At 44.2% G+C, this 24864-nt stretch overlaps 1 protein-coding gene across 4 annotated transcripts in view; it reads right to left on the reverse strand.

The window, feature by feature from the left end:
* The window catches only part of ELMOD1 (ELMO domain containing 1), a 175820-nt gene that overhangs the window by 87382 nt on the left and 63574 nt on the right, over positions 1 to 24864 (reverse strand). For all 4 annotated transcript variants that reach the window (XM_073583017.1, XM_073583014.1, XM_073583016.1 and 1 more), the window contains exon 2: positions 21272 to 21360. In XM_073583017.1, coding sequence (XP_073439118.1) covers positions 21272 to 21288 — 17 coding nt within the window. In that variant the 5' untranslated portion in view covers positions 21289 to 21360. The remainder of the gene's footprint in view (positions 1 to 21271; positions 21361 to 24864) is intronic.

The following is a 24864-nucleotide window of genomic DNA, read 5'->3' on the forward strand; positions in this document are numbered from 1 at the left end:
AGACCTGGTGTCCACTTTATCCTGAAGGCGTCTACTGCCAACGGCCAGTCTGCTGGACTTAGGGAGCAGAATTTTTTAACCTTCTTGTTGGTTTTTGAGGCGAAGAGATCTATGATGGGTTTCCCCCACATATGCACAATCCGTTGAAAAATGGACTATCTTAGGCGCCATTCTCCTTGCCTCAGGTGGTTCCTGCTCAGAAAGTCTGCCTTCAGGTTGTCTGCGCCTCGAATATGCAGGGCCGATGATGAAAAGAACTGGTGTTCTGCTAGATTCATGATCCTTTTTGCTATTCGCATCAGGGACCGAGAACGGGTGCCCCCCCGGTGGTTCACATATGCGACTGCTGTACGGTTGTCTGATAGGACTCTCACATGATGTCCACTTAGGTGTGTCAACAATCCCTCCAGCGCTCTTTCGATGGCTAGTAGCTCCCACTCGTTTGAGGATAATTTCTTTCCTCCTGGAGCCAGGGATCCTGGAGCCACCGTGTGTCTAGATGGGCTCCCCAGCCCCATGGACTGGCGTCCGTTGTGACTACTCTGGAGGCTGTGTATGTCCAGGGCACTCCTCTTGGAGAGGACTCTATCTGTAACCACCACTTGAGTGACTGGAGTACAGGGTCCGGGAGGGTGAGCTTCTGCTCTAACTGCCCCTAAAGCCTCAGGTCGTTTTGTAGAACACACCACTGAAGTTCTCTTGTGTGAAACTGTGCCCATTTTACTGCTGGTATGCAGGAAGTTAGGGACCCCAATACTGACATGGCCCTTCTCAGAGTTTTTTTTTTTTTTAATGTTGCCATGATTAGATTTTTGATCTTGTCTTTTTTCTCCTCTGGGAGGCGACACTCCTGTACCACCGAGTCCAATGTTAGGCCCAAAAAATTTTGGATCATCGCTGGTACCAGTTTAGATTTTTTGAGGTTCAGTTGCCAACCCAGGGTCTGTAGTGTCTCCATCACTATTTTGACTTGTTCTTGACAGTGAGAGAAATTTCTTCCCACTATCAAGAAGTCGTCCAGATATGGTATCACCAGAGTGTCTTTTTCCCTGAGATGGGCTGTGACCTCTGCAATTAATTGTGTGAAGACTCGGGGAGCTATCGCTACACCAAAGGGAAGAGCCCTGTATTGAAAGTGACGCCACTGAGACCTTATCTGAACCGCCACTCTGAGATATTTGCGGTCTTGTTGCCGGATCGTGACATGATAGTAAGCATCCTTGAGATCCAGGACTGCCATGTAGCACTGAGGATAAAGGAGCTTCACCACTGACCTTATCGCTTCCATCTTGAATGATGGAACTATCAGATATTTGTTGAGGCCTTTCAAATTTATAATCGTCCTCCAGGAATTGTCTGGCTTTTTTATAAGAAATAGGGGGGAGTAAAAACCTTCCTTCTCTTTTTCCGGAATTTCTCCCAGGACCTGTTTTTCTAGAAGTGATAATACTTCTCCTTCCAGACTTTCTTGTTTTTCTTGAGATGACTGTACTGGAGTCTGCATGTATCTTCGTGGCGGCCAGTGGTGAAATCTTAATTCCAGACCCGACCCTACTATTTGTCGGATCCAGGTACTGGATGAGATCCTCTCCCAGGCTGGGAGGAAGTGAGAGAGCCTTCCCCCCACCTGAGAAGGACCGTCACTGGGAGGGTTTTTTGGTGTCTTTGGAGGGCTTGCTGAAATAGAAGCCTCTCCCACCTCTGGCTCGCTTGTCAGAATTGTTTCTGTCTCGATCCCTGTACTGCTGTCTTCTGAATTTTCGGCCCTTCTGAAAGGAGCGCCAAAAGGCCTGAAATGGCTGTTTTGGGAAATTCTTCTTTTTGTCGCCGGCTTTCTCCAACACGTCATCCAATGGCGGTCCAAACAGGAAATTTCCCTCACATGGCAGAGAGCAGAGTTTCATCTTTGCCTGAGTGTCCCCCGGCCAGCATTTGAGCATACTGCCCGGCGTCCTACATTGGTTAAGGCCGCTGACTTCGCTGCTAGCCGGGCTGAATCTCCTGAGGCCTCAGCAAGAAAGAATGCCGCTGCTCTGATGGCCAGTAATGCTTCCAGAATAGATTCCTCTCTTTGCTCTAGCTGGTCTTCCAGGTTTTCCACCCATATTTTCAGGGACCTAGCCACAAAAGTGGCCGTGACGGCGGGCCTTAGTGCCCCAGCCGAGACCTCCCAGGCCATCTTAAGACAATTGTCTGTCTTTCAGTCCAGAGGTTCTTTTAGAGAACCTAAATCCTCAAAGGGTAGGGAGGATTTCCTGGCGAGTTTTGATATCACTACATCAATTTTTGGAGCTCTATCCCAGGATGAGGATGCCTCTTCCTCAAAGGGGTACCTCCTTTTTAGGGAATTGATTATCTGGGACTTCTCTGGATTTTCCCATTCCCGTTTTATGAGTCCTTCCAGTTGTTCATTAATAGGGAAGGCTCTACGTTTTTTTCTTTTGTAGTCCGCTGATTGTAATGCCCTCACTGATTTGCAAACCTCTGTTTGAATTAGGGATCTCAGACTGTCAGAGAATGAGGGTGTCTCTTCCGATACTGTCTTGTTAATACAATCCTGGCACAATCTTTTATTCCAGGATGCTCCTAAGGGACTATTGCATAAAGGACATCCTTTATTTTTATATTTTTTTTTCCTACTCTTCTTAGGGACCTCCTATACTCCACCCCGCCAATGTATGTAAAATAGGGGAGAGAGGAGACAAGAGAGAGAGAAAGAGAACAGACATTAGAGTGCTGGACTTTCTCGAAGTTCACTCACCACTAGGACGCTTCACAGAACGGATACCGGATCTGGAGGCTGACTGGTCTTCTCACTGTCTCCCAAAGAGACTAGGGACCCCTCCTTTTTGCGGCGACGACCCGTACGTGTGCTGTCCGAGTGGCTCCCACTGCTGCTGCAGCGTGTCTGGCTCTTCTCCTCTGAGCGCAACAGCCTCCTGGTGCGGCTGCAAGTGCTCTGGCGAAGGGCTCTCCATTTTATAAACTGCCTAACTGCTGCTGTCTTGTGATGAGAGCAGTCACATCTAACCAAATAATGGTGTGGTGACGCCTGCCAGCACTTCCTGTTGCCTATAAATAGCAGCACTCTATTTTTTTTTTTTTTTTTTTAAATTAATTGGTACCCCTGGTTGATCCTGCACCTGCCAGCCGCTTGCACTTCCTGGTTATGCCCCTACGCCTGCGCACTATAGCTGGCCTATGCGCACACCCGGCAATCACATCCGGTGCGCGCTCTCCTCCGGTGCCAATGCTCCCTTCAGGCGTAAGCACGGCTGAAGCACGCACCAGGCGATGCGCGTTCCCCTGACCCGTGTACCCTTCACTTCCGGTGCGCGTCAGGGGTCACTTCCGGTATGCGCCTGGAATGCTTCCCATGCGTATTTGCGGTCTGTTCTCGGTGTTCCGACGCCATGGACCCGACCAGCTCTCTTATAGCGCAGTTTGTCAGCCATACCTTGCACTGCCACCACTGTTTCAGTGTACCGTATCAGAGAGACCCGCTGTCGCCCGTCAAACCTGCCGACTGGTCTTACCGGGAGATGCAACTGCACTACCACCACTGACAACGGGTACTGGATCGGAGAGCCCCGCTATCGCCCGTCATACCTGTAGTCCAGCCTTACCAGGTGAAGCATCTCCACTGCCACCACTGAAATCAGGTAATTCCTCATCAGGGCCGTTTCTGTAGTGCCTGTCTCAACAGGGAGGGTACCCACATAGCCTCCGTGGAGCTTTAATTCTGCCTTGACACCGATGTGTCTCACAGGCTGCATGGCCACTATATGTCGACAGGGAGGGAGCACGGAAAGTGGCCTCCGTGGACTTCTATGGGACAAGTTTTGGTCATCTTGGAGGGTACACGAACCATGGTCTCCGAGGCATCATTACTTCACCCGGGTAACTGCCTCACGGGCTGTGGCCATGCACTCGCTCAGGGGGGACATAGGAATATATGGCCCCCGAGGCGACTACCGGTACCTGGTGACGGGTGTAGCAGACCAGTGCCTGCCAGTAATCACCCGACCCAGGCCCAGGCATCCTCTTCTTTCTTCTTTCTTCCAGAATCTTCAAGAGCTTTTCATCTTGAGGGTTCCCCATCGAGGACAGGAAACCAACTGATGCGGAGAGAGGAGCCGCCCCTTTTATCTTGAAGGTTTCCTGTCCTCGCTGGGCGGATCCCCTCTCTCGTGGTGCCGTCATGTACCATGGAAAAATAACATAATTAGCCTCCACAAAAGAAATGAAATAAAAAGTGCAAAAAAACAAAACAAAAATATTTATACTTACACGCTGGTGATCGCCGCGTTGCTGTCGCCGACGACCCTGGGAGGCACTGCGAGGACCTCTTGGCCGAGCACCAGATTGGGAAGACTAGAGAAGAAAACAAAAAATGTTATGTCTTTGGATGTAGGCATTTGTTTGCTGTGTGTGGTCTGCAGAACATTGTTTTCTATGTGTTGTGTGTAGTGTGATGTTGTGTTTCTGCGTTTGATGCAAAAAACTTACCAATTGTGAGCCCACTCCAGGTGTCTGTCCACCCCTTCCTTCTTCTTCTGGGAGCTCCTCTTCATCTTGTGATTCCTGTTTTGAAATAAAAGGCAATGAATAGACATATATTACAGAGATGATGGATTTTGGAAAGAAAAACTTACCGTCAAACGCTGACGATGCGAGGGAGGGCTCCCAGAAGAAGATGTGCTGTCCTCTTGCTGGCCACACTCCATGCCTGTGGGTGGTGTTACTGCTGCTGCCAGTGTTGCCAGTGCTGCCACTGTTGCTGCTGCTGCATCTCTTGGGCGGCTGTTGAATAAAGAGAAACAAAGGGGCAATGAATATCTTGATATTCCATGGCCCTAGTTTGGAGGAATGGGGGATTTGATAATTACCGTCTCTCATCTGCTGCTGGACTCCCCTCCCGTTGCTCAGCATGCTGCTCCATTTGGGGTGGTGGTGGTGCTGATGGTGCTGCTGCAGTGGTCTCCTGCCTTCTACTGCGCCTGGTTGCTGTCTTGGGTGGCATGTTGGGTGTGGCTGAGGGTCCCACTGTCATGCTTTTATATATGTGTCTTGTGGGCAGAGCTACTGAGCATGCTCAGACCAAAAAAAAACGGATCCGGCGCATTGCGGCGCTCATAGGCTTTCATTGTGTGAAAAAGCCGGACGCGCCGGATCCGGCGTGTCCGGCTTTTTCGCCGGAGACAAAAAACGTTACAGTAGCCGTTTTTTCCAGACGCCGGATTGCGACACATTGCCGGATCCGGCGAAAACCGGATGAAACGCATGGCGATCCGGCGCAAATGCAAGTCAATGGGGGGGAAATCGGATCAGGCATTGCATTTCGCCGGATCCGGTTTTTGTCAAAAGCGCCGGATCGCGCCTGACGGTGAAAACCTGATGTGTGAAAGAGGCCTTACAGTTCAAACTGAGGCAACTAGAAAACTCTTTGCTATCTTCTTATAGCCTTCTTATAGCCTTCTCCTGCTTTGTGGGCTTCCACCAATTTCATTTCATTTTCAGAGTGCTAGGCAGCTGCTTAGAAGAACTCATGGCTGCTGTTTTTTGGCACAAGGATAGAGGAGGCTGGGTTTTAATAAAGCTGGGAAATGTGCATCACCTGGCCTTTCCTATCAATGATAGTGAACAAGCCAAAACCCAAACAGGCTAATTAAGGTCCGAGACCTTGGTCAAAGTTAGCTAAGCACACAAATCTCCAAGGGTGCCCGAACCTTTGTGTCACCACATTTTCCTTTTTGCAAGTTTTAAAATGTAAAAAAAATGCTATTTTTATTTCCTTAAAAATACAAAGGAAATATTTCATCTTTAACTTTAGGTCTTTAAAAGATCGTTTAATCTTCAAGGGGTGCCCAAACTTTTACATGCCACTGTACATACCAGGATGGGGCCTGGATGAGAAACATATGCAATGGGGAAAATAAGTATTTGACACACTGCCAATTTTACAAGTTTTCTCACCTACAAAGAATGGAGAGGTCTGTAATTTTTATCAAAGGTACACTTCAACTGTGAGAGAGAAGCTAAAAATAATTAAAAAAAAAAAACATAAAATCACATTGTATGATTTTTTCATTATTAAATTGCATTTTATGGCATGAAAAAAAGTATTTGATCACCTACCAACCAGCAAGAATGCTGGCTCTCACAGACCTGTGAACCCTTCCTACACTGCACTCATTACTTGTATTAATTGCACCTGTTACCTGTATAAAAAGACACCTGTCCATACACTCAATCACACTCCAACCTCTCCACCATGGCCAAGACCAAAAAGCTGTCTAAGGACATCAGGGACAAAATTGTAGACCTGCACAAGGCTGTGATGAGCTACAGGACAATAGGCAAGCAGCTTGATGAGAAGGCATCAGCTGTTGGCACGATTATTATAAAATGGCAGAAACACAAGATGACTGTCAATCTTCCTCAGTCTGGGGCTCTATGAAAGATCTCACCTCGTAGGGTAAGGATGATTCTATCTAAGGAAGGTCAAGAATTAGCTCAAAATTACACGGGAGGACCTGGTCAATGACCCGAACAAAGCTGGGTCCACAGTCTCAAACCATACCTTTAGTAACACACCATGCCGTCATGGATTAAAATCTTGCACGGTACGCAAGGTCCCCTCTGCTCTTGCCAACACATGTCCAGGTCCGTTTGAAGTTCACCAATGACCATCTGGATGATCCAGAGGAGGCATGGGAGAAGATCATGTGGTCAGATGAGACCAAAATAAAACTTTTTGTTATCAACTCAACTCGCCGTGTTTCGAGGAAGAAGAATGATGAGTACAACCCCAAGAACAGTCCCAACCGTGAAGCATGGTGGAGGAAACATTATTCTTTGGGGGTGCTTTTCTGCAAAGGGGACAGGATGACTGCACGATACTGAAGGGAGGATGTATGGGGTCATGTTTTGCAAGATTTTGGCCAATAATCTCCTTCTCTCTGTTGAAGAAGGGTCGTGGCTGGGTCTTCCAGCATAACAATGACCTGAAACACAACCAGGGCAACTAAGAAATGACTCTATAAGTAGCATTTCATGGTCCTGAAGTGGCCTAGTCAGTCTCCAGATCTGAATCCAATAGATAATCTTTGGAAGGAGCTGAAACTCAATGTTGCCCAGCGACAGCCCCGAAACCTGCAAGATCTGGAGAAGATCTGTATGGAGGAGTGGGCCAAAATCCTTGCTGCAGTGTGTGCACACTTGGTTAAGAACTACAGGAAACGCCTGACCTCAAAGAAGGATTCTGAACCAAATATTAAGTTCTGTTTTTCTATTGTATCATATATTATTTCATGCAATGGAATGCTAATGCTAAGTAATTACTTAAAAATCATACAATGTAATTTTCAGTTTTTTTATTCAGATTCTGTCACTCACAGGTGAATAAAAATACAATAAAAATCACAGATCTCTCCATTCTTTGTTGGTGGGATAACTTGAAAAATCGGCAGTGTATCAAATACTTTATTTTCCCCACTGTATACCAGAATGGAGGGCATATATATACCAGAATGGGAGGGGTCCATTCCAAAACTTGCACCGGGACCCATCAGACACTAGTTACGCCACTGGTCAGAAGGCCCCTATAGACATTAGACTGTTGGCTGATCTTTCCAATAATTGATAGGTATGGACGACTGTAGTCCAATTTGTAAGGGAGCTGTACCGGGGGGGGGGGGGCGTGGTCATTCCGGTTTATAACCTCCTAAGTGCCGTTGTCATGATTGACAGCAGCATCAAAGAGTTTAAACTGCTGCAATCACTCTTGGGTTACTGAGGCCTCTCAATACAGTAAGTGCGCACAAACGCCAGAAATGCAAGGTGGAAGTCACTAAGGGGTTTAATCCTAGAAATCCCTTTAAGGACTCCATTTTCTCCCTGTACAGATTTGATACATTCTCACACAGACACCTAGAGCATAAATGATGCCTAACAGACTCACAAAATCTCTGCCACTATTAGAAGAGGTACAGGAGCGAGGACCATGTCCAACCTGGCCACACTGACAGACGTTAAAGCAGTTGCCCAGTGAATACATGTTATCACCTATCCTTAGCATAGACTGTAAGCTGGCGAGCAGGGCCCTCATTCCTCTTGGTATCTGTTATAATCTATGTGATTATTGTTATGCTGTAATGTCTATTGTCTGTACAAATCCCCTCTGAAATGTAAAGTGCTGCGGAATATGTCGGCGCTATAGAAATAACATTTATTATTATTATTAGCAAAGATCAAAACTTGTTGATCGGTGATAGCTGACCATGTGGACCCGCAATGATTGGCAGAACAGGGAACTTTTCTGTTAGAATGGAGCAGCAGTGCACATGCTGGACCACCCTCCATTCCTTCCCTGGGTGGCTGCAAAGTCCTGTACTTTGCATTTTCCGGTAGCCCCACGAAGAATGAATGGAGTGACGGTTGGGTGTCCGACCTATTCTGTACGAGGCATAAAGGTGTTCTGTTGAGGATAACAATTTCCAGTTCTGCCCATCATTGTGGATTCCAGTGCTCGGACCTCTACCCCGATCAGTAAGTCATCACCTATCCTGTGGACTGGCAATAACTTTTTTAACCAGATAACTCCTGTAACAAAGTCACTGGTAAAGTGCTGGAGGGGAGATACGTTTCACTACTCTTAATGGAATCAGTGATATCATTCCCATAGATTTTCCTCCAGCACACTAAGTGCTGTGAGGGGTTAACCGCTAGTTTACATAATGGGCTGGGTTTTATGTGGATGACCATAGAGTGGGTGGGAGGTTGTCCACCTTATCTCCACCCCAGGGCGTGGTCTGGGGCTTAAATAGCTGGCTTCCTGAGGCATTCAGCGTTCAGTAGGCCTGGAGAGTGGAGCTCCAGTGTGTTGTGTCCAGTGAAGAAAAGCTGAACCTTTGGATGCGGATTTCTCCTGAGCAGGTGGACTTCCCACTCATGAATGGAATGTGTCTGTGTTATATACTATTTTGTTTTATTTTCCTGTTTTGTCCTGAGGGGCCATGTTTATTTTGTCCTCACCATGGTTTATGCCGCATGTCTACAATAAACCCGTGAAAGGACTTAGGCCTGGATCACACTTCCGTTTTTTCAAATCCGTCAAAATCCGTCGGTTTCCGTCAAAAAACGGATCCGCCATTTTTTTTGAGGATTCGTTTTTTTGTCCCATAGACTTCCATTAGCGGTTACTGCGGATCCGTCAAAAAACGGATCTGTTTTTAAAAAAAACGGATCCGTTTGCATACGTTTGCGGAAAAAACGGAAACGGATCCGTTTGGCGGACACAAAAAACGGATGTGTGAAACAGGGCTTAAAGAGACAGTGTTCCTGTGCCTAGCTCTGTATCAGCTGAGTGAGTCGCTCTACCACACCCCTTTAACTCCGAGGTGGGGTACAATTGTAAATTTTTGCTGTGGGGCCCTATGATTTCAGTGAGCGCTGCTGTAAAGAATCACTGTGTAAATAGGCAGGGTGGATTTATATGACCTGATTAGAACACGGTTAATGAAGATGTAAAACTATTTTGTATGTAGCGATGTTTGGAGAATTTTGATTGTACGGTCACAAATAAAAGGTGGTGACAGCAGTCACAACGGCCCACGTAAATAATGTGAAGGTAACGATACGCCGGCTAAAGAAAAGAGATTAGAAGGAAATGAAACCGCTATTAACACATAAATGAGTCACCGCTCGGGCTGTGAATGGCACCTAGTGTCAGATTGTTTGCCAAAGTCATTTTTGGAAACCAGGCACCTGTTCCGAACGGCAGAGTGAATGCTCTGTGATCCAAGTGATACGACTTCTGGAGCCTACGCGGTGCGAGCGCTGCGGTGCCGAGATTCTTACATAAAGGAGACTTGGAAATCCCGTAGCGTGGCAGATGTTGAAGAACAACAATTACCAGCACACTGACAGCTCGACAACCAGTTTGGCAAAGAATGAAATATATCTCTTTATAGGGAGTCTTTTCAACATAAAATGACTGATCAAACCAAGCACAGGCGTCCAGTGCACTCTTGGCGTGGCGGAGCAAATTCAGTGCACATTCCCTACTCGCGGTCCATTTATCTCCACCATTCTCTAGCTCCTGTAAGGTCAGACCTGGCAATCAAGGTAGAGGGAAACGGAGATTGATGCAAAAGAAACAGGCGGGAAGCTGTACCAATCTGCATGCCGCCCATGGCAAGGGTGAACCGTGCACCCACGCCTTGGTTTGAGCAGTCATTTTGTGCTGACGGACTCCCTTTAAAGGATTTGTCCCATACAGAACATTTATCGTGGATCAACAGGATATGTGATACATGATGTGTAAGTGCTGGAGGTCTGGCCACTGGGAACAATGGTCCTAAAGTCCCCTGTGTGAACAGCGATCTAGAGGAATGGTGGTCGCATACTCTTTCTTCATTCACATACATGAATTTAGACCCCCTAATTCCCGTGATCAGGAGGGAGATCAGATTCCCAGTGATCATACTGTAAGTAGGTGATACATGATGTTTATGGCACATCTACCTTTGTTCTGTTCTTCTAAAAATTGCCACTTACCAGTGTTGGTTGTGCCCATCAGAAAATAATTCTGGGGGCTAACCCTGCACCTTCCATCAATTCAAAGCATCAATTTTTAATTGAATCATGGGTTAAAAAGACCCCAGGTCCCTCAAGTTCAAACCTTTAGACTAAATAATCATAGAAAAAGGGGATGTCCACTTTTTACTACTTAAAGGGAATCTGTCAGCAGGTTTTTGCTATGTAATCTAAGGACAGAATGAGGTAGGGGTTAAAGCACTGAACGCAACGATGTGTCACACGTCAAGCTGTGTGATGAGGTTTGCTTACACTGAAGCTTTAATCACCTTGTGATTAACATTGCTGTGACTAGTGGGCAATTGTACGACTCTGTCCCCTTCTGTGATAAGGAGCTCACTGTCTATGAACATTGTATATATTGTATAGCTTCCCCCGCCCTGGTGTGGGCAGAGTCAGCTTTCTCAGCTCTGCTGCATTGCTAAATCTAAAAACTCTGTAACAGAACAGCTGCACCAAGTCATCTAAGTGATACATCCTTGGATTCCTGGTCTCTTTGCCTACATTATGCAGCTCTCAGATGAGGTAGCAAACACCTCCTGACAGATTCCATATAAATATGTAATTGGGGATTAAAAAAAAAATGTTGCAATTGGGTTTTGGCACCATCTGCCTTCTGTGTTGTCCTGTTGATTGCTGACTGCAGAATGAGTTAACTGATAATTCTTCAGTCAGCTACAAGGAAGGTCTGACAGGAGAAGCTTGTATCTTTTATCTGTTTATTTCTGAGCCAATTTATGGCCACAGGGCACATTAAAGTTGAATGTTCAAGAGAATAAAGTGTCTTTATAAGCTAAACTGTACTAAATATTTCATGAAACCCAGTTGCAAATATTTTAGCCTAAAGTACATGCCTGTAAGAAAAAAATCAAAGGAAGGAAGGAGCATTCCAGCTACTAAAATAATTTGCTTTATTCTAAAGTAGAAATGTTAAAATAACATGTAACAGCTTTCACCCCACAGACAGATGGATGTCATGTCGGGCACTAGATCATCAGCTGATGAGGCGAAGAGGAAGACCAGCAACCCAATGGGTTGATACAATCAAGATCGGAGAAGATCCTGGTGGATCTATCTAGGCCTTCACAAGATCGGAGAAGATCCTGGTGGATCTATCTAGGCCTTCACAAGAACGGAGAAGATCCTGGTGGACCTACCTAGGCCTTCACAATATCAGAGAAGATCCTGGTGGACCTATCTAGGCCTTCACAAGATCGGAGAAGATCCTGGTGGACCTATCTAGGCCTTCACAAGATCGGAGAAGATCCTTGTGGACCTATCTAGGCCTTCACAATATCGGAGAAGATCCTGGTGGACCTACCTAGGCCTTCACAATATCGGAGAAGATCCTGGTGGACCTATCTAGGCCTTCACAATATCGGAGAAGATCCTGGTGGACCTATCTAGGCCTTCACAATATCGGAGAAGATCCTGGTGGACCTACCTAGGCCTTCACGAGATTGATCTTCCTACAGATTGTTCATCCTTCAAGTCACCATGGCTCCAGATCGAGAAGAAAGTCTTTAAATAATAATGATAAAACACCTTAAAGTCTATCCACTTTTTCAGGCGTGACTAACTTCTTTTCTTCCATAACTTTACCGTAAATGAGCGCTATGGGACTATTGTGATAAAATTACACTTTCCTTAAAGACCAGTATGGGTCCGTATTGTACCTACATTTTCAATCGTTAGCACAGAGGTTTTCTTTTTTTTTTTTTTAGGAATTTTACTTTATAAATGAAGATTTTCATTGGCATCGTTTACTGGCTGTCGGAAGGTTATTCAGACACTTCTTCCCATATTTTATCCATAATATACCCAGATCTGACCGTTGCTTGATCTCCTACGGATATGACTCATTTATGACTCTTTGTCCCCTCATAAACAGTTATTATTGGAAAATCCCTTTAGATATTAGGCTTCAACGAGGGTCCCAGTCTCCTTAGGTTTGAAACTAATGGAATCGGCAGGATTTCTGACCCTGCTACGCGCGCCCCATTTAGAATCAGTCCTTCTCCTCGTCGCAGACGTCTTCTCTGCATCATGCGTGGATCTTTGCGCCTCTGGTGATTTGGGTAAGTTTCTTTTTTCCTCGCTCCCTCTTGCACGAAGCTATCTCCGCTTCTCACCTCTGGAATCTGCAAGAGGATCTCCATGGCAACATAGCGTTCCCGTCCTTTTCATCAGATTCATCACAGCGACAGGCACGACGCTAAGAGGATTGTGCTGCTCGCATATTAACTTCAGCCAACAAATACCTTCTCGTCTGCAGGAGGCTTTGCCTTATTGCATCCCGGCCTATAATTATCAATATACTCGTCGGGGTACATATCAGTGTTATCGGGTCTGGGATCGGTGTCATGGAAGTCTTATGGTAAACGCCGACTGCCAGGTTGGTTTTGCCGCTCTTTATTACTTTTTTTTTTATTACGGCATCTGCACGTTAAATATCAGAAAATACAACATATAGATCGGAAAAAATGTACGTCAAGGGGTGGCCTGATGCGAAAATCTTGGTTCATACTGGTGTTGTAATGGGGCTGAAAAGACCCCGAGAGAATCATCCCTCATGTATAAGGCAAGGGTTTTATAATGGGAGTGATGGTTAATATTAGTTACTAAGAGGGTTAATGGGGAACGGTGTAGTTGTCTGTGAATGACTCACAGGAGAGAGCGCTGCTCAAGAGTGTGTTGAGAAACCCCCCACCTTAGCAACCAGAGACTCGATAAGAGACCATTTCCCGAGCAAGTGAGCAGGCAAAGCTGACGTGACCTTGGTGCTGACTATGCAGTGGATTTGGCAATCAGAAGTCCACTCACTTAAACGTCTTCATTCAGCTTACAGGCTGTATCGGAAAAGAGAAAAGCCCACCCATGATCTAGTGCTGGAAATCAGCCTCTGGGCTCTTGCCCATGACTGTATAAATCAGACGTTGCATGCACTATTTGCTTCCGAGGATCGGATGGCACTCCACCATTCAAGTCTATGGGTCCATGACAAAAAAAAAAAATCAGACTACACTTGGATGACATCAGAGTGTGGTCCGATTTTCACAGACTGACTGTATGAAGGAGGTGGAGAAACTTTGTTTTTTTCTCCACCGCTGAGAAAATCAGATCCCACTCTGGTCAAACTCTGATCAAATTTCAGTTAGCATAATGGAGAGAAAACAGTGGTGTGACCCTAGCCAGATGGGGTCAGAGTACCTGTTTTTGCCTTAAGACTGAAAAGAATCAAGACAACTAGAGTTGGAATGTGCCAGACGTGGCGCAGAATAGTGGAAGCGCTTAGATTAAAAGTCCAGAAGAGCCAGAGTATGACCATGTGGAAGAGTTAACCAGTGTGAGATGCTGAGAGCAAAGGACAAAAACATAGAAAGTTTCCGCATGGAACAGTTACCCAGTGTGAGATGCTCACAGTAAAGGCCAAAAAACCCAGAGGCTGCCCATGTGTAAAGAGTTACCGTGTATGAGATGCTGAACACAAAGGCCGGAAGATCCAGAGGTTGCTTATGTGGAAGGGGGGTTACTCAGTGTAGTACACAGAGCAAAAGATAAAAGAACCTGAAGTTGCACGTCTGGAAGAATTATCCAGTGAGGCGCTGAACTGAAGAGAACCATCAGCCTAGTGTGAACACCAAGCCTCAAGATTTGAGTTGGACTAATCGACTCAAAGTCCAGAAGAGAAACCAAGTGAGACTTCGTGTTTGTGAATGTGCGACAGAGACTTAACGCCGTATTTGCTGTGTTCATTCAGAAGACAACTGCTGAAGAAGTATGCCTCAAAGTACGGTTGTCAGTAAAGTTTTAAGAAAAGGAAAAAATTTTTACTCCGTCATGCTACCCCCAAGAAGGGAAATCCCCCAAACAAGTCTGGACCTGCCAGTATTTTCCATTCCCCATCTTGGCACAAGTTATAGAGTCAAAGATTCCAATTCTTTTTTTCCCTTTATTAACAGCCAACAGACTAAGCCATCAAGAAAAAAAATGTTTTTGGTAGTCTTGCTGGTAATTTGGGTCTTACTTTGCTTTCAAAGTGGAGGCAGATGACATATTATTGTTGCTCTCGTCTGCTGGCATGTCTTTAGAAAGAAGGCATGGACCAAGGCTCATACCACTGAACGCCTGTACTCCTTTCCCATGGGCAGAATACTACTCAGACAACACAGGGTGAGGGTAACACAATGAGGTGATACAGTCAATAACATATAATATAGTTCCAGCAAACACATAAGATGGTAAGAGTATCACCCTTCCGTTGGCTCGTTAGAAATTAGAACATATGCGATTTCTGGGCTTCCAGGGCCAACTACTAGTACCCCAACCAGTGGCACCCTGCTTTTGACAGGCACCCACAGAGAGTAGGTAGTGGCAAGCTTAGGAAGCTGATAGTCCACTGAACTATGTGGCCAGATTACCCAATTGTCCCAATCTGAGGTCTCCATACGTCTCCACAGTTTCAGTGATGGGCAGTGGATCTAATTTGTTACCTCTGGTTGGAGTCATGGCGCCTTGGCTGCTGTCATCTAAAGTCTCTGCAAACGGACACAGATCTCTCTTTTATGCCAACAGCTGTCCATCCGGCCATTATCCACAGGTTTGGGGGAACTTGGGAGGTTGGTAGGAGGTCATCTCACATTGTTCTAGTGCTAACCTGCAATTGTCCTGCAATGTTTGCAGAATAACAAGATGCATGGACTGATACAATAAGTAGTCAGCAGGCATTCACCAAATTAACAATCATTGATTGTTCATTTAAGCTGCATCTTTGTCCTCCAAGGTTATTTTGAAGAATACATTATAGAGGCTGATGCAATAGATAATCAGCAGATCTTCAACAAGTCAATATATAATAAGTGTTAATGTGCAGCTTCATATGAGCAATAGGTTAGTCTCTTGGCTAGCTGAATAATATGTCTAGCATAATTAAGAAAAAATGATGTGCCATCACAATTGAGATACAGTAAAAAAAAAAAAAAAAAAAGCCAGAAACTTGTTCACGGGCACCAAATTTAAAAGGTCCGTCTAATTAGAGACTTCAGAATTCTGTAGCCTATTTTGCCATTGGTAGACTTCTCCTGCTAAACAATTCCTCTGGAATGTCCACGATAAACAAGAGAGAAGGAGGTAGTGCTCCCTTTGTAGGACCGTAGAGTGATGGAAGGATGTATATAGCTCACCTGGATGAGTTGTGTGAGGCACAACTCCAATTTAGGAATAGAAGCAAATGATAGAAGGCTGCTGTTCCGGCCACCGCATTCACACCCAGCGACAGGAGAAAAGAATCAAGGTGATGGAGAAAAAGGTGGTGTCCAAACGCTGCAACGAAGACCAAGTGTGATGGATCGGATTTATTTAAAAAAAAACTATAAATCAATGCGTTTTGGAGTTGGATCAACTCCTTCAGATGTACCTGAAGAAGAAGTTAATTAAACGCTGAAACTCGTTGTTTTACAGATTTTTTAAGAAAATAAATCCGATCCTACATACATGATCCACCATTCCTCCACTGCAGTGTCCAGACACCACTGCCGCAATTTTCCACCAGCATCTGGAGTATCCTCCAGAACATTAGCCGCTCTTATAAAGTGAATATTGATTCTGGATCTATGGGCTCCTAAGTCAACACTGATTGGACAATGTCAGATTAACAAGGTGAATGGTAACACTCAGTGGTCAATATACGGTATTAATACACAAAGCAAAATTCAGAGAAAAGATTCTGTAGGATGAAGTCTAGAGCCGTGCTATTTTAGCTTGTTCAAATAAAGTCTTCAGAGCTGAAACAAACTTTTTTCTATTATGAAGGATCTCAAACTTTAAGATGGGGTAGTGGGAACATTTACATTTAAGCACTAGGAATTTTACTGTATTAAAAAAAGGTTTTTGGTTTTTTTCTTCCGCTTCAGGATTTGAAAAATGCAAATGTGAGAAAAAATATAAAAGTATGTCACTTCTTTAAAGCATCTCTTGATGGAATTCGCTCCAACCTAAGCACTGTCCAACCAGAAGGCTGCAAAAAAAAAACACTTCAGGAAAAAAACTGTTTCCAAACACTTAAAATTCTTTGGAAAATGGAAAACTCTTCCAAGAAAAAGCATTTCCTAAAGTTGTTTTCACTAGAAAGCGTTCTTTACTAAATAAAAAAAAAAAAAATGTGGGTGCACAGTCTTTTTGTAGAATTTTTGTTGTGGAGACTGAGCAGAAACTCAAGATTCGGAAGTAGTTTTTCAAAAGCATTTAGAGAATTTCTGCTCCTAAAACTCAGCGTGAACATATATGCACGCGGCGTCTTTTTCAGGCATGTTACACTGGGAATCTGACTGAAAAAGCACCACGGAAAATGAACATAATGCACAGCAATGTCAAAACGATATTGCTGTGCACATGTTCAGTCTTATGTCACTTCTTTTAACCATTTACATTTTTCCATAAACAGTTGTGTTTTTTTTAAATTCCTTGTGGTTTTCAGGGAGTTTCTGCTATAAAAATTCAGCAAAAAAACAACAACTTAGTGTGAACACACCCTTAAGCCATGTGTACGCGATGTCTTTTTCAGGAAGCTTCTGCATGGAATGTGAAAATGACGAGCGGTGCATATGTCCCGTCTTTTATCACTTCTTTTAACCGTTTCAGGCTTCGAAAGCCGCGAACATGCAAAAACAAGTGACTGGTCCATTCTTCTGGCTGCTTGGAAGCAGTTACTATTTTATAGAAAGAATGTAGAAGAAAAAAAAACACGGCAAAAAAAGTCCCGTGTCCTAAAGCACACTTTCGGAAAAACACGGTCGCTGTTTTTCCGAAGAGTCTTCACCTTGGGTAAGTCGGTAGGTACGCCGACATCTAAAAGACTGTGTGTGCACGCCCCCTGTGGGTTCTCTTACAAGGACAGAATTATTGCTTGAAACAAGCGTTGATCAACAATAAAACAAGTACACGGGTCCATTTTCAAGGAGCAATTATGCGCACTGTATGATCATACGATCGGTAAAAGCAGGGCTGTGGAGTCGGAGTCGTGGAGACGGAGCCCATTTTGGTGGCGTCGGAGTCAGCGTCACGGAAATTGAGGAGTCGGAGTCAGAGGTTTGAATTAGCGACTCCACAGCCCTGGAAGGGCAGTGGAGTCGGAGCCCATTTTGGTGGAGTCGGAGTCATGGAAATTGACGAGTTTGAGTCGGAGTAGGAGCTTGGGCTTACCGACGCCACAGCCCCGATTAAAAGGGTTGTCCGGTCTTAAGCTACAAGTCTACAGTAAGAAAAAAACAACAAAGAACAAAAAACTAAGATACCGTTTAGACAATGAGTTTTGAAAGTATAAGGATAACATATGTTCCTTGTACATTTATATCTAAGTCTCCAGTAACTCTATGTGACTGCAGACTAGTGAATGCGCACACTGTGCGCACTGCACGCTGTAAAGATGCTACAGTGTCAGCGCCGTGAGCAGGCGATCATGTGACCTAAAGTATGCGATCGGCATACTCCTGGCAACATTCCGACTAGATGGGAAACAGTCTAGTTGGAACGTGGCCAGCAGTATGCTTATCACTTACTTGTGGTCACTGGAGAAGCCGCACAGTGGGCAGTGCACGTGATGTGAGGATTTACAAGTCTGCAGTCCCATAGATTGACTGTAGACATGTAGCTAAAGACCGGACAAACCATTTAATGTGACTGCTCAGTCACATACAGTCTCACTGTCGTCAGCACATCATGGTTTACATGAGGCAATGTGTTGCCAGCAAACAATACATTTAACCCCTTTCCGACGTATCACGTGCCAATGAGAGAAGTGAACTCAGAAGTTTGAACATAATTTTTAATTGGACTCTGGAAAAAAAACTCCAATTTTTTTTTTTTTTTTTTTACAGAATATGCAGAAATTTACAGATGATTGACAACCCTGGGTACTGTGTAGATACACAAGATTTTACAAAGACTGTGTTGAATTACTGCAGATGCTGAGCTGTGCAAAGAACTAAGCCCATACAGATTACTACCTCTAGCTGCCAACAATCAATGAGTTTCCATTCTCGCGAACGGAGATCTTAAATATGGTATGGGACTGAGACACCAAAGGGTATTAGAGAGCGGCAATCTCCTGTCCTGCTGGTAAGAAAGTTTCCCCGCTTTGGTCCATCCCCATTTGTAAGACAATTCCTTCACAACACATGGATAACTTGCCTGCCTTGTTGGGATCCCCAGCGATCCTCTTCAGAGTGTGGGAAGACCTGGCGGTATGCGTGCAGTTACCCTACAGCGCCTCCGCAGGCGAAAAGAAACAAAACAAACTGTCCCCCTTCTGCTAAGACTCCCACCGATCAGCTTCAATTTGTGCAAAAACCTGACAGTTAGGCTATGTGTCCACGTTGCGTTTTTTAAGCATTTCCATCGCGTTTTTGCCGCTGTGGAAACGCTTAAAAAACGCTAACAAAACGCACCCCATGCAATCCTATGGGATTCCGCAGTTGCTGTGTCAATGCTGCGGATTTTACCACTGCGGAATCACATAGCAGAAAAATCTGCAGCATGTCCATTAATTTTGCAGAATCGCAGCGATTCCGCTGCCATAGGATTGCATTGAAACGCTCACTTTACGCATGAGGCTATGCCCACCATGCGTAAAGTGAGCGCTTCATGTGCGGATGGTACCCAGGGTCTGGAGGAGAAGAGACTCTCCTCCAGGCCCTGGGAACCATATTCCTGTAAAAAATAGAATCAAAATAAAAAATAGAGATATACTTACCCTCTGACGGCCCCCGGAGTCCTTCCGGCCCTCAGCGACGCTGCCGGCAACTTCCGTTCCCAGGGATGCATTGCGCGAATGACCTCTGATGACGTAGCGGTCGTGTGACCGTTATGTCATCAGAGGTCATTCGCGCAATGCATCCCTGGGAACGGAAGTTGCCGGCAGCGTCGCTGAGGACCGGGAGAACTCCAGGGGTTGACAGAGGGTAAGTTGTCACGGGGTCCTTCTCTGGTATCACAGAATCAACAGAGCAAGCGAAGAGTGAACAATTCCAAGACCTTTATTCAGGCAAAAATACGAAAAGGTCCCTATTCAGTCCACCACACAAAGGATAAGATAGTCCAGAATAAGAATGCAGTCCAGTATCAGGATAAAATGTCCAGGGAAACGAGATTCCAAAACTCTAGCACCAGAGGATAAAATGGGTCCTTCTCTCTCTGAAGTGCTGTCTATACACGATCCTGTCCACACCGGAACTGACTTGTCCAGCTGCTGTTCTTCCCCCCACCCCCTTCCTTGTCCAAGGGTAGTCAAACAAGTTGAGGTGGTTTCCAGGCCTCCCAGAGGAGAACAAAGGGCCTTAGGGATAAATGCACTACAGGGGGTCATCAAGAGACAGATACAGTGAGGCTGTAGACTTACAATGTAATAAGAAAAACACTATGAAAATAACTGGAATTGTTAAAAATAGGAATATACAAAAAATGATATCCACATAATATATCACACCATCACAACCATATCTCTTTTTTTTATTTGTTTTACTATTTTAAAAGGATTATCTTATCTTATTTTTCACATTCTATATTTTACTATTGATGCTGCATAGCAGCATCAATAGCAAAAAGTTGGTCACACTTGTCAAACACTATGCTTGTGAGCAAACTGTCAATCACTTTTCCAAGCGATGCTTCAAATCTCTTGGAAAAGTGCAAGCATTCTGCAAGTGAAAAACGCTTGCAAAACGCTTGTGTTTTGCGTGAAAACGCATGTGAACTCCGCATGCGTTTTACCTGCGGCAGGGAGTTGCGGAAATGCTGCGGACAATTCCGCAGCATTTCTGCAACGTGGGCACATAGCCTAAATGTTCAATTTTCCCTGCAGCACTACAGGCAAAATAAAGTATTACATAATGCCCAGTTAAAGAAAATGTGTTGTGGGGTTGTTACGCCAAATATATATATTTTACAAATTTAGTACAGGCCTCTCGATTCATACTTCCTGATAGTTACAGAAGACTTTTCAGCAGTCTCGTCATCACTGCAGACAGGATTACAATGACAGATAACACCTCTAATATAAATTTGTTTGGCCCATTTTGGGGGTTTTATATGAAATGATGTTCTATTTGCCTCTTTTTCTCTTTTTTTTCGTGTTGTTCCAATACACACAAAGGAAATAAACATGTATATAACAAATATGAATATGAGTAATTGCAATAATTTTCTGGGATAAATACCATACTTCATTTCCTGGAACAATTTCAAGGGTGCCAACACTTTCGGCCATAACTGTGTATATATATTGATAGATAGATATGGATATATTATATATATCTATATCTATCTCAAAATTGTTAATAAGATACTTAGAACACCTGATTTAGACACTAGGTCGTTTTCTGGAGATGAGGACCCTCCTCTATTAATCATGAATTCCCATAAAGCATACATTATGAGTTTTCTTATCTGGACAGCCCCTTTAAGCTTTTTTATCTGCATCAATCCAGAAATTAAGTGACATTTTATTTAACTCTTCAAAGACAGAAGGAGAGACCCCAGAGTGAGATGTTACAGGCCTCGGTGATGGCACGTGCTCCTGATCCCCCCACAGTGCGGCTCCCTCCATTCTCTGAAAGCAGCAGGAACACCTTAAAACACCAAGCACCGTTACCCTGAAATCACAGAGGCGATTACTCACTTCATGAAGTGCTTCATTGTCGACGCCTCAGCAATCCAAGCGCAGAATCCTCAGCAATTTCCCCGGAAATAGACTGGTGTCGGCAGGATCTGAAAAGAATCAGCAGGGAAGAGCGGTAAGAAGACAGAAAAGAACTCCCTCTCCTCTGCCGGCGACTCGCCAGCTAGTCTGTGAACTTCTATTACTATGGGCCTTCATCTTCATTTACATAGTCACTAATGTTATAAATTCCCGCTACACTTTTACATTTCCCTGAAACCATCACGCTGCAATTTCAGGTCAAATATTATAGGGTAAAAAGGAACAAATCTAGCAGATCTGAGAATGTCAGAAAACACTACGTTCGGCGATGTGACTAGCAATAGTGAATAGCATGGCGTGGAAACCAAATGGGTTATGTCCATTACACGTCACACGCGATTTATTTAAATTATCTTCATTTAAAATCTTCTACCATTTCACTGTGCTCATCAGAGTTCCCTCTGCTACTCACAGCTCTACTTTCCCTTCTTTCAGTGTTAGGGCTGCTGCGGACATCGGTGCAAATCAGTCCAAGCATGGACAGCAATGTATTTGGATCGCAAGACTTGCCGAAAGGCTGTGCCGTGCACTGTGTTCCTTGTTCAAACCGATTCGCATAGACGTCTGGGGCAGCCCCTAGATATAGCAGAAGCGGGAAGGCAGTTGTACACAGATCTGCAGTGGAGAGGGGAAAGAGTTTCTCAGGGTGGGCAGAAAAAACAACGCTCTAAGGAAAAAGTAGCAAACACCACAGTGAGGAAGTCAGAGAGGGATAGAAACTATGCTGACACAGGAGAGCAAGTGAAGACAGCAGCACCTTGGATACACAGACACCTCACATCCAGCCTATATTACTGGGAGAGACACTCTCACAAGAGACAAATCTGAAACTTGAATCAGGCTGCAAACTGCAGATCAGTGGGGTCGGGAAAGGAAGGAAGAAATTAGTTAATAATATCACAATTAGTTTAAACGGTAACCACCTACATATAGAAAAATCTCTTGGCAGTAAAAAAAAAAAAAAAAAAAGCTGCAGACAAACAGGTTTTGATGGCTTTTCTCCTGCCTTTCTTGCTGCGTTGTTCAAGATCCTAAAGTTCAGCTTTGCTTCCACTATACGAGCACGAACAATACCAGATATTCAGCCACCAATGCAAGAAATGTGTGACATCATAAAACATTTTTGGGAACAAAAAAAGGGCAAATTGATCAATTTATTTAGTGGAAAAAGAATTTTTTATGCGTGTGAAAAAATAGTGACTATTCTGAACAAAAAAGTTCATGAAAAAATACACAATTGCAAATGTAACAACAGCGGGGGGAGGTGAATTGGTCAGGAATAGTTTACCTAAGACATTGGCAGAGCATTTTGTAGGACGCTGTTTACTTTCATACCTTGGTCGGCCCTTGAGTTGGTTAGGTATTGTTCAATTTCACACTTTGGTCGGCCAATGTTGTCTTCAACACAACACTAATTTAATTAACCTGTACTAATCCTAGCTGCCATTCTCCTGTAAGGACACTGAGACAATTTGGTTTAAACTTGAGAAAAATCACAAAAATAAAATGGGTTTCACATCCTGCTGTACATGCATTTTTTCACTAGAAATGCAGCAATGTTTTGTTTCTCCTTTTTTGCACTTTCTCGTTGTTTTCTACGGGTGAAAAAAATGGGTGACATGCTGCAGTTTTAAAAAAGCAGCAGTTTTCCAAGTAAGTCAGGAAAAAAAAAAACAATGTGTGCGCATGAGATTCCTGAAATCTCACAGCTTTTGCTGGTACTGCAAAAAGCAGCTTTTAATTTGCACAAAAAAACAGCAAAAATGCAAATTGTGAACACAGCCTTATTGACTGAGAATTCGTCAGTGAGCTAGTTCCGCAAGTGTGCAGCTCTGAAGTCACACAATTGTATTTTTTTTTCTCATCGTAGAAAATCGGGTCAACTATGCCAATCTCACTCTGATCGGAGCGTCATCATTGCGTGATCCTATTCTGTCTGATGAGGAGAAGATGGAGAAAAAAAAAGTCTCCATTTTCTCCATGTGCGCGGAAATCGGAATGCACTCAGATGTCATCCGAGTACAGTCTGATGGTTTACACACACTCACTGACTTGCATGGCCGAGTGCGATCTGAATAGCAGACCAAACTCAGGCATGCTGCAATTACTTTTCCAAAATGTAAACTCAGGAACAGGGCTCTCACCTATCATTAATAGGACCCGGGCATGACTGCTACCCCCCCTTCATCCTGTGCTCATATAGCTACAGCCCTGACTTTATCCAATTTGGGGAAAATTAAATAACTCCATTGCAACATTTTTAACTCCCATAGTAGTGACCCAACTTGCTCAGGGTCCTGAATAGCAAATATATCTTGTCGGTCAGTGATTCTGTCCATGCTCTCATATTAATAACATAATGACTGCCGAAATCTTGATCACATAAATATGACTTTGACATAGTCCCGGCCCTACTTTTAGGCGATCCTGTCTCACTAAACTTTACCAAAAAAAAATGGTATATAATAGCATGAAACATTCCTCTTTTTCCGATTAGAAAAAAACAAGGATTTGATTTTGCCACCTCTGTAAAAGTTCAGCTCATCAAATTTAAAAATCATAACCTATCGTATATGGTCAACGACATGAAAAAATCGAAACGCCTGATTAGCAATTTTCAGTTATACTACATCCAAAATAAAAAGCGGAGTTAGAATTTAAAAAAAAAAAAAAAAAAGATTAAAAATTTGGCTGTAAAGGTCAGGGGTTAAAGGGAACCTGCCATGTCCCCAAACGCTATTAACCAGCAGGTTACCAGCTTTCCAATGCTATCTGTCTGCTTTACTGAAAGTGCAGACACTGGGAGGAAAAATAACTTTATTCCTCCTGGAAGATGCTGGCTTGCAGTCATAGGGGTGTGCCCAGAGCGGCCGCAGTCATTGGTCAGTACACAGTGGGCGGGGGCTGTAAGAATGCCCCTGCACATTGACTGACAGCTCACTCTACAGCACAGGTGTGCAGAGTGCTGGGGCATGCTTATAGTGCAGTGAGCGGTGAGTAAAGCCTCGCTGTCCACGCCTCTATGACTGAAAGCCGGAGGTTTCCAGGAGGAACTAAGACCATGTCCTCCCAGGAACCGGCTTTCAGTTAGGTGTTCTGCTTCCTTTCTCACAACTGTCCAGTTAAGGGAAAGCAAAACGATGTACATGCAGTCTGATCTGTGGGCTGCCTTGTATATAGAAGGAGAAGCTGAGCAGAATGATATATACGTTTATTGGAAATAGAGTCAAGTGGGCGCTCCTACTCAGTGATTGACAGCTATCTGCATGCCCAATAGAAAAAACACGGCACTCAATGAGGAGGGAGGTGCACAAGTCGGGTATCCAGCCAACTAACAATGTAGTACAAAAACTTGGCACTCAAAAGAAAAATTGATTTGACAGTTCCTTTATTGTAAAAGGCATCCAGTTAAATATACTTCTTTTACTTCTTTAAATGTTTTCGGTCATACAATTGACCGTCATCAGAAACAGAATTTTTTCACAGTTGGTTTTAACTAGAATGAGTTTACA

This window comes from Dendrobates tinctorius, unplaced genomic scaffold (genome assembly GCF_039654945.1).
Source record: "Dendrobates tinctorius isolate UK_male_01 unplaced genomic scaffold, ASM3965494v1 ptg000075l, whole genome shotgun sequence".
Lineage (NCBI taxonomy): Eukaryota > Metazoa > Chordata > Amphibia > Anura > Dendrobatidae > Dendrobates > Dendrobates tinctorius.